Here is a 10,510-nt window from a genome sequence, read left to right on the forward strand (position 1 = left end):
AAAACGGTAAATCTCAACTCATTGTTGACAACAGTGAGTTACCAACTGTAAAAAACAAAAAACAAAACAAAATGAGTAACAATTCAAACAAGCACCTGCCATTTTAAGAAAGAGTTGTTTATTTGTGAAGGGCTACCAGAAAATCATCGACTGTACTGAGGGCTTTATCCCTGGACATTCATTTCTCTTCAGACTTCAGTTAAAAGCACCTACAACTTGCAACAGGGAACATAATGGTGATGATTAGGTTTATTAAAGACCATTAACAATGCCAATAAGACAAAGCAATACACCAACATTGTGCTGTTATACACATTCAGTGTTCTTCTTCACTCTTCAGCAAACTGGAGGTGCCCTTCAGCCTGCAAATATCAGACATACAGATACATTTCTATCCGACATCGCCAACATCTCCTCTCTAAGATCAAGAAACATTCAACAGATTTAATGTTGGAGGGGGAACTTTTGGGCTGGATGTATTCATAAAACTGACGACAAAAAGTAATTAAAGCAATCAGATCTTAAAGGAGTCATCACCAGGAAATCGCAATTTCTCTTGTTAAAACATGCATATCTGTGTTTGACCTCAGTTGAAACTTGCCTGAAAGGCTGGAGTTTGAAAGTGGCGCCGTTTTTTCGCTTCTGCTCTTTTTCCGAACAGGAATAGCACACAAGGGTGTGCATTCCTAAAGCACGAGATTTTGATTCTGCGCCTACGGTGACGTCACCGCGGAGGCTACTTGCATAAGCCCACCCCTCTTTCACCACCCAACCCCCCCCCCGTCCGCTACCTGACGTCCTGCTGTAAACGTGTCTCTTCAACCGTCTCTGGCTCTTCACTCTCCGGTTCGGGTTCCGACTCTGGTTCGTACATAAATGCCTGAATTCCGTAAGGTTCGTCATTTAGTGTGTGCGCCATGACAGGGGGCTGTTTATGTTTTGGAGTCTGCATGCAGGCAAGCCCCCCCGGCTCTGTCCTTCCTGCGGCGAATCAACGCGCGCCTCATTACATATTATACAATGCACATCCGGACCAGTCAAAACCTCGCGCGTAATCTCGCGTGATAAAATCGCGGTACGAAAAAGGGTCAGAACAAGCTCAATGTTTGATTAAAATTATTTATTTTTTTTCTAATAAGTTTTACGAATTGATCCAAAGCGATCCAAGGGGGGCTGGATACGTATAAAACCAGGTTATGACTCCTTTAAACAGAGCTAGCTTTGTAGTTTTGTAGGACCCAGACATTTTACCATTCAAAACAGAAATAGAGAAAGCTAATATATAAATCAACAAAAAAATCAAGGACACAAATGAATCAAAATCAGGGAGCAGATTGATTTCACAACCAGGACTTGAATTTGAATTTTGAACTCCTTTACAGTGAATACTCCTAGAAAAGAGGCAGACATTATTATTATTTAATTGAGAACTTACATGTTGGTGATTCTGTCTAGTCTGTTGTTGAGGTCCTCCTGGAAAAAGAAACAGGACAGACAGGAAAATATGTTTCTTATTGCCATGTGGACTGAAAAAAGACGAACTGCAGCACTGTGGAATGGACATGCAGGTAGATGGTGAGCTAGTTTCTAATGTTTTGCTAGGATGGTTCAGTCAGAGTCTGTATATTGTAACATTATAGTCAAACAGGCCCAGTGGGGGACTGAGCGAATAAACAGGGCAACAGCTGCTCTCTGTTGTCTTATTCAACACAGGAAAATTAAAGGCACCAGTGAACAGCCCCATTGCTTTCTGTTAGGAAATTAGGAAATTGAGATGAGTTTAAAAAAAATTAAATATTCTGCCTAATTCCACAACTGGGCTGTAACTTACACTTAGGGACAATTGACTCACTAAAATGCTCATGTGAAGGCAGAAGCACTTTGACCAGAGGATTTAATTCTGTATTGCATCAATAAATGACCATCGTCCACCGCTTAACCTGTATTCAGGGTCTGGAGTCGATCCCAGCTGTCATTGGGCGAAGGCAGGGTTCACCTGGACAGGTAACCAGTCTATCACAGGGCTGACATGTAGAGACAGACAGGTAACCAGTCTATCACAGGGCTGACATGTAGAGACAGACAGGTAACCAGTCCATCACAGGGCTGACATGTAGAGACAGACAGGTAACCAGTCCATCACAGGGCTGACATGTAGAGACAGACAGGTAACCAGTCTATCACAGGGCTGACATGTAGAGACAGACAGGTAACCAGTCTATCACAGGGCTGACATGTAGAGACAGACAGGTAACCAGTCTATCACAGGGCTGACATGTAGAGACAGACAGGTAACCAGTCTATCACAGGGCTGACATGTAGAGACAGACAGGTAACCAGTCCATCACAGGGCTGACATGTAGAGACAGACAGGTAACCAGTCTATCACAGGGCCGACATGTAGAGACAGGCAGGTAACCAGTCTATCATAAGGAGACATGTAGAGACAGACAGGTAACCAGTCTATCATAAGGAGACATGTAGAGACAGACAGGTAACCAGTCCATCACAGGGATAATACCGCAATGTCGTATTCAAATGAAGTTCTGGGAAAGCAATCACTTGAAGTGTTTACAACACTGCACAATAAAACATGAACTAAATCATACAACCAATATGGTGGTGTTATTTACAAAATAATGACCTCATCATTGAAAAGCTGCTTAGATTTGTTTATCCATAATGACAACAATGTCTCACCTTTGAAGCATCAGACATGGAGGTGGTAGAACAGGAGGCAGACGACGGACATGGCGGCGGGACACTTAACTAAAAAACAGGTGAGAAAGAAAAGGGAAACAGTCATTAATCGGGGATTAATCTGGTTCGTGAGTGTTTAATCAACACGACAGACCGACTTGACACTAAATCCACTTTTTGGACGCAGCCCGTATTTACAGCATTGACCCTCGCCCCATTCTATAGTGTTAATTGCAACAGAAGTTATTTTCTCTTTTCGATTTCAAATCCAGTAATTCTGTCTATCCTCACATAACCCCACACGGTTGTTGCTCTAACTTTGATTAGCAATTTGTTACAACTCAACTATTGTCATGTGAAGATACTGCAACATCCAAACATACAATAAGAGACAGAAATGGACATTCAGGGAGTACATCCCACATGAAAATGAAAATGAAAGGTCCCAGCGTGTACACAACCTGGATTTGGCTCAGATCTTGTTTGGTTTCCAGTAACAGCACCCTGCTCATCAGATTTTCCCAGCTCTGTCTGGATATAGTGATGACTTCTCCTTCATTCTGGAACAGAATAATATGAGAAACAGAAAATGTGAATGCAATTGTAATGTTTTATTTAAGCAACCGCTCAATGGCCTGAAGTGAGCTTTTATAACACAGTGATCAATTATAGCAATATGAAAGTTATTGTCAAAAAACAGCTTTTTCACAATAAAATATGCCGTGCTGGCTGCCTACGCATACCGAGGCGGCTGCTATAGAAGACTTGAGTTTCAAGGAAGAAAAGAATATTGGATTTTTAAAGCTATTGTTATAGGTTGGGAAGTGATCTAGAAGGTTAAAAAGGCATTTTTTTTTAATCTTTACTTATTTTGTAGTGGTCTTTAAGCACCTAAGTTTTGTCCCAAAAATGAGTATGAGCTGTTCCCGCCCCTACCCTTTGCTGCCAGTCAGCTAGCAACCAGCTGCAGATAACAAGAAAGAGCATAGACTAACGTCATATCATTCAAATGGGGCCAGAGATATACAGTATACAGATTTTATTATTTTTATTTAATATTTTGATGGAGGATGTGCTTAACCGCTGACACAATCAGCACATGATATATTTCAGGCTGAGAGAGGACCATTTTCTGTTAAAACAAATTATCATTGGTTAAGCTGCATACTTTTAACTAACAGCTATTTGTTTACTAGTTAGCTAGTTAACATAGTTTATATGGCTAAATGTCATTAAAACATAAAATAAATGGTATGACATATTATAGAAGAGTGAAGAATGTGTTATGAACCTTGTCTGTTTTTTTGTCAAGTTCCTTCAGGCGTTCCTCCAGGACACGGAGTCTGTCGAGTCCAGAGAGAAGACTCCCTAGTTGGGCTTCCAGTGCTGAGAGCCTTCCCTCCACCACTGATGACTGAACACAGTAAAGTTGATTGCTTTTTTTTTTTAAATGTTCAAACCCGACTGGAACAGCTTGGGTTCATCCACTGGTCTTCACACGTTCCAATACAGAACACTTTTCTCAAGGTCACCTTGTTGTCATGGTGAAAGCTGTAACGCTGCGAAACACGTATTGGCAAACTGGTTTTAACCTTCATCACATAAAAACTGGTAAGTCTGGTAACTAATAATGTGATCTGACTCATGCTTCTTGATACATTTCAGGCTTAGCGGGTGTATTTCTGCCCCATCTCCTGCTGCTGATCGGCTCGTAGATGCCATGTCTGATCATCCCCGCCATGCAAAGCACTCTGGGATAAGTTGGGCTGTACAGGATCGAGTCCTGTGAAACTGGGAAAAGGCCGCTGCAGCTGAAGGAGTCTTTGAAATGGGACAGTCTATTTGATGCTGCTGTGAGCCTTAGAAGGATAAGGCCGCTGGATCGGGACTCACTTCATATAGTAGTTTGTCATGACTCGGCTGAGAGACATGACGGACTACACGTCAGCACCCGAGCAATCATCGATGGTTGTCTTTCACTACATGTGTGATGTCATTCCTACCCACTGGTTGTTAAATTATCTCCAGCTTTTATCTTTCTTCACTCGTGATAGTCCCTCGAGGAAACATCCAAGAGGCAGGGCTGTCATTGCCATAGTAACATCAATGTTTCCTCCAACATTGTTCCTGCTTTTACTTATTGCTTAAGGTTGTGCGTGCCTGTGCAGCTCTGTGATCCTTGTGGTCAAAGTGATGAATTTGACAGAACATGTCAGAAAATCCAACATGCTACACTTTCTGCCGGGGAGCTTATCGATCCCGATCAGAGCCAACACGGCTGGCTACAATCGGGCTGATATCCGGTCTATCTGGCTTTTGCTTGGTCTATATATATCTATATATAAACGCTTACATTACAAACGTGATCCTTGTCCTCCTCCTGTCCTTGAGGCTCTCTGACCCCATTTGCAGGAGAATCGGAGGCGTACACTTCACGATGTGAGGTATAGATTATATCATTGCAGGAGAATGCTTCCACATTGGAGGGGCTTATGGGCAAGGTGGACGAATCCTCTATGTGATTCACAACAATTGGCCTCTCGGACACCTGAAACACACAAAACACAACAACATTCAACTTAAGACAAACTCTGGGTTCTAATCCCACCTGCTGCTTATTTACTGCTTGACATCCTTGTAATGCTCCTGAATAGTTTCAGTGACATTCACGTCGAGCTGAAATGGTATTTGAAGAGTATATCTTCCATGCCGTGATGCAAGTGAAAGGATCGGCAGGCAGGACATAATGATGTTTTTTAATTCAATAAATTGGCACATCAAATATACAAAACTGTCCCTTTTATATGCTGATACACCTGGGGCCCGTTTCAGAAAGCAGGTTCAACAAACTCTGAACCTAACCCTGAACTCTGAGTTGACCAACTACTACTACTACGGTACTACGATTCACCATGGCAACCAGGAGAGCGTTATTAGATATCACTTTGTGTTTATGTAGAAAACGAGCTCAAGCAGCAAACGTAACTGCAGCAAAGTAGAGATAGTTCGCGTGGCAGACAATTACTGCCTGATCTAATGTGTATACCTGAATGAAACAGTCCATTGATCTAAAGGTGATAACGCTTTCTTTTCTGCCTCGCAGTGCGACTCTGTGGTGTAACAGTTAGCAACGCTGCCTACGGTGCAGGCGACAGGGGTTCAACTCCTGTGGTTCACAAAGTAGCGCAATGAACAAAATATTTTTCATATAGGTAATATCCCCCCAGGCACAAAAAGTAGTGGCTTCAGTTGAAAATTAACCATAAGATTATTGCGCAAATACGTTGACTAAGGCATATGATTTTAATCATGTTTCACATATTAAACAGTAAATATAAGCGTCTATTTTAACACAGAAATGTCCTTAAACATTTCATAAATCACCCATTCGCAAAAAAATCTAAAGAGCTCAGCAAAGAATCTGGTTGCGGATTATGTCCGCGATATGAAATGTTGAAAATGTCAGAGAATATTGTTTAGATATGTGATCAGTAGGACAGGTAATCAAATCACTTTTATTTTCATATTGATTAGGCTGACGAGGAAAGGACGGCACATTTTTTCAGAGTTGGTTCAGATTCAGAAAAAGGCAGAGACATGTAGGAGAAACTCACGTTTTGTTGAAGAAAACCTGCCGGCTTCACGGAGCCGGCAGGTTTTCTTCAACAAAGAAAACAGGTTTTTTTAGGTTCACGGAGTATGTTAACATGGTAACTGACTGATTTATGCTGAACTGGCTTTGTGAAACTGAAAAAACAGAGTTTTCCTCATCTCAGGGTTAACTAACTCAAGTTTTTCACTAAACCTGCTTTCTGAAACGGGCCCCAGCTCTATTCCTCAAAAGGTCAAAGTCAAAAAGGGGAAATATAGTTTTTGTTCACCAATGTGCATATGAATTTCTGTGATAGGGATTGAAGGCATCGCTGCATTTTAGAGGTCACATGGTACAAAGATTACCATATTATCGAGAGTTATTTTTATTGCAAGAAAAAAATCTGAATTTTCACCTCACATTCCTCAAGCGAGTTTGTCCGTGTGATCATTTGAGTTTATTTGTGTCACTCGCATAGCGTGTACCAGAGAGGATATAGTCCCAGATACGCTGGGAAATCAAACACGGTCCTGTCTGGTTTCATATCACCCAGAGCTGCTCTGTGAATTTCTGTATCTAGCAAGACACGTCAGCTGGATGAACCCAAAATAAAGTATTTTGCTGTTATTTAAGAGCAATAAATAGATAGAAAAAGGATTCTGAAATAACAACATAATGATGGTGATTAGTAAAAAGTAATGCTTTGGCTTTGTTAGGTCTGTCTGCAAGACAACAAGCAAACAGCTTTTAAAATGCTTGTTTTCTGAATGGAGTCTGGTTGATGGGTGCTACTAACACTCAAACTAAAATAATCGAGACAAAAATAAATAAAGTCATGTTGGTGTTTGTACCACAGTCTACACAGTCTTGACTTTTGTTTCCTCAAGTCCTCCGTGAGATTTTTCGTTCATATAGAGTTCAATTGTTGGTTAGTTTGCTTTCCCAGTGGAATTTGGAGATCTGTTATCTAGATAATTGTGTGTCGTGCAATACTATATGGCACTCTGTACTTTTAGTGGTGGTGTCACAGTTGACACTATACTTACAGTGTCTGTTGGATGAGCTTCTCCTTGGTCGTCCCTGTGTGAGGCAGGAAATCTGACTCTCGGCTACAACACACATATCAACACACAATTCCATTAGATACATAACATAGCTACTGTTTGTTGAATGATGTTTGCATTCTGGTTTGTTATTCCCTCTTAACCTCATTGGTGTCACAGCACAGAGAGGATCTTGCTCTATCTATGAATAAATCATGTATGGATTGAGCGTTGAGTATTGAGTTATGTGATTACTACTTACTTTAGTTTTTTTAGTTTTTAGACAATTTATAAGATTGTGTCATCAAACAGAACTGATCACTTTAATGATCTTCATGTTCCAAAATCAGATGTCTCTATAATGAAAGGTAGAATGCTTTGCTGCCGTTAAGTGAGAGATTATAGTAACAGATTATGCAATCTGCATTGAAAACACACATAAACACAACATTAAAAATAATCCATGAAAAGGTTCTTTACCTTCTGCAGTTGCTTGTGTTTCTGCAGGACCAAGTTAATTATGTCGCAAATAACGGATATCTTTCTTTGAGAGAAACCCCACTGGAGGAACTGCTGCTTGGTCAGTATGGGTTTATAGTGGAAGATATCTCGCAGTACCTGCACACACAAAACACACACTCATAGTGGAACTGACCAGTAGTCACTTCAGTAGTGTGCTTCATAGAGGGAGGGCCCAAATGCGAAGGCGTGAATGCTGCATCTGTAAACAGTCAGAATGTGTGCGTGCGTTACTTTATAAAGAGCGTCAGTGAATCGGAGGTCAGTCTTGCCAGTCAGCTCCAGTCCAGCCTCAATGAGTTGCTGAGCAAACGGAGGAGAGAAGGAGATGAGGGTGAAGCTCACAATGGGGAGGAAGGCGGATGGATCTCCTTTGGAAAGGCTGGTCAGGAAACAAAGAAGAACGTGTGAGACTGTGAGAAAAAAACTGCATATGAAGAAGAGAGAACCAGGTGTGTAATGTCCACGCTGCATACTGTTAAAAAAAAATACTGTAGCTGTCTATCATAGAGCCGATTTGAAAAATACCATTTATTTAAGCAGGGAGAACTTATGATAATTAAGATATCTTATTTAAGATTGTTTGCTGGTTTTTCACTAAAAAGGATGTTTATTCAAAAAAGATGGTTTACCTGTGATTTAATCAAAATATTTATTTCCTAACAAAATATATAGTGATACCAGTGTGTTTGAGTGCCATTTAAAGAGTTTCTGGCATTTGATTATTATCAGGGTAATAATATCGCAATAGAAGATTTTTATAGTGGATCGGGATAAAAACACCCACAAAAAATTCCTTATCTGGTAATTATAAATATCCTCATCAGTGACTTGAACAGCATTCTAGCTTGTTATTGTGGTAGACAATTAAATACCTGTTTTAAAAAAATACAGGGTCCAAAAGTATGTTTTTTCAATACTTATCCTTTATTTAAGCAGGGTGTCCTTATGATTTATGATAATCTTATTTAAGATCATTTGATTATTTTTTCACAAAAAAGTGTGATCTCTCTGTGATGCAATACAATATTTGTTTCATAACAAAATGGTAAGGCAAAGTAATTCCAGCATGCCATTCTTTGGAGTTTTAAACATATTTTGATCATAGGGAAAGTATTGTGAATCGCAATTATTTTGGCTAGGATAATTGTGACCTGAAATCTTCTATTGTCCCATGCTTATGTGCTGTATGAATGACTACATAGCAATTGTAGTGCATGAAAATGCATGAATTTGTGTCGGACATTCCCCTCCATCCATTTGAATGGGCAAAGTTTTGTGTAGCACGCTGAATATTTCTGAAAGTATGAATAGGATGAATGATGAAAGTAATAGCAATGATGTCCTTATTGAGCTCAACGTTTTCTAGTTTGACTGAAAATTTGGATGAGTAGATGAAAAGAGGGGAGGTGGTGTAATAATACTAAATGGTATGTTCCTCGGTTGTGACTGATTCCAGCATTACACCAACTCCTCTTGCAAGCCTGAGTGCGGCAGGTGTTCATTACACTAAGTGGGACAACAGTGACGGCTTGTAGTCGACAGGCAACGTTACAAGAGGAATCCCACACGAGATCAAAGGGCATGGTGAGTGTCTTTAACAAGGTAAGCACGTTTGCTGAAGTAGTAGCAAACGTGCCCCCAAAATACTGTTTATGTGAAGCAAACCGCAGATAAAGAGTTACAGGAGAACACGGCGAGAGAGACAAAAGTCCCCAAACTGCACGGCTCCACTCAGAACAGCGTCAGCATTGAGGACAATGTTAGACATCTAAGGTTAACATAGGCTGTTTCACATTCAATAACATAGAGGGACAGTAGGGTTCACGGTTAAAATGGTCACTAACGTTACCTGCTTACTGCAATGTCAAAAGTCGCGCTAGGCTAGTTCATATGTATGTGCATTAAGTAACCTTAACTTTAGGGCTACTGAGCTTTTAAAAAGCTTCCGCTTGGGCAGGTATATATATTGCTATATTTTACCCATCGTAGTCTACATATCCTGGGTACTTTATCGCCCGCAGAAGAGTTTCCAGTTCCCGCAGACAACCTTGGACATCTCCGGTAGACAGCATTTTTATCCGAGAGAGAGAGAAACGGCTCAGCGAAGCTACAGTCGATGTTTGACTACGCTTATGAGAGGGCAGCTCAAAATAAATGTATTTATAGCTAGCGTTAGCGGCTAATTTGGTGTAACCAAGCTAACGTTAGGTTGGCGGCGTCCTTCTTCTTCTTGGTGTTTTATGGCGGTTGACAAACAACTTTTTGGTGCATTGCCGCCCCCTACTGGTATGGAGTGTGAATCGGGACTGTATACACTATTAATAAATACACATTTTAAAAAATTAGGAAAAAATATTATATATATTTAAATAAATAATAAGCATGATATTCTCGCTATGAATTTTGTTCTCCTTAGATACTGAAACAAAAGGTTCCCCAGAACTTCTCTGTAAAAGATCCCGGAAATCATAATTCACCTTAATTCGTTTGAGGTTCAATATCACTTCCTTTCTCTCCTTTTGACAGTAAATCATAACATGCTTTAAAGTTTCTTCTTGCTGACAAAACTCACATCTTCCTGACTGTGTTTTCCCATTTTAAATAATGCACTGTTTAACCTTGTATAAGCCAACCTGGATATTAGGCTATTGTT

General features: G+C 40.3%; 2 protein-coding genes across 3 annotated transcripts in view; both read right to left on the bottom strand.

Annotated features, from left to right (window-relative positions):
- Positions 1 to 7,942, bottom strand: part of ndufs8a (NADH:ubiquinone oxidoreductase core subunit S8a) — a 172,637-nt gene extending 164,695 nt beyond the window's left edge. The window contains exon 1 of the mRNA XM_084005001.1: positions 7,939 to 7,942. The gene's annotated coding sequence lies outside the window, so the exon portion shown is untranslated. The remainder of the gene's footprint in view (positions 1 to 7,938) is intronic.
- On the bottom strand, positions 117 to 10,076 carry cep44 (centrosomal protein 44). Of its 2 annotated transcripts, XM_084004988.1 has the most exons (10): positions 9,838 to 10,076; positions 8,089 to 8,236; positions 7,816 to 7,953; positions 7,339 to 7,401; positions 5,054 to 5,248; positions 3,992 to 4,114; positions 3,162 to 3,260; positions 2,701 to 2,769; positions 1,436 to 1,473; positions 119 to 362 (listed from the first exon to the last, which is right to left on the bottom strand). In XM_084004988.1, the coding sequence occupies exons 1-10, from the start codon at positions 9,927 to 9,929 to the stop codon at positions 317 to 319; spliced, it is 1,011 nt and encodes a 336-aa protein (XP_083861114.1). In that variant the 5' UTR covers positions 9,930 to 10,076; the 3' UTR covers positions 119 to 316. The 2 variants fall into 2 exon arrangements, with proteins under 2 accessions (XP_083861115.1, XP_083861114.1); XM_084004989.1 differs by lacking the exon at positions 3,992 to 4,114 and having other exon boundaries at positions 117 to 362.
- Between the last annotated feature and the right edge of the window lie 434 nt (positions 10,077 to 10,510).

Source organism: Eutrigla gurnardus (assembly GCF_963514095.1).
Source record: "Eutrigla gurnardus genome assembly, chromosome: 3".
NCBI lineage: Eukaryota > Metazoa > Chordata > Actinopteri > Perciformes > Triglidae > Eutrigla > Eutrigla gurnardus.

Coding starts and splice junctions, on each gene's coding strand:
- cep44 (XM_084004988.1), bottom strand. CDS start 9,929: ATGCTGTCTACCGGAGATGTCCAAGGTTGTCTGCGGGAACTGGAAACT. Junction 3,261..3,991: donor TTGACAAAAAAACAGACAAG/GTTCATAACACA, acceptor ATTCTGTTCCAG/AATGAAGGAGAAGTCATCAC. Junction 363..1,435: donor CTAGACAGAATCACCAACAT/GTAAGTTCTCAA, acceptor TGATATTTGCAG/GCTGAAGGGCACCTCCAGTT.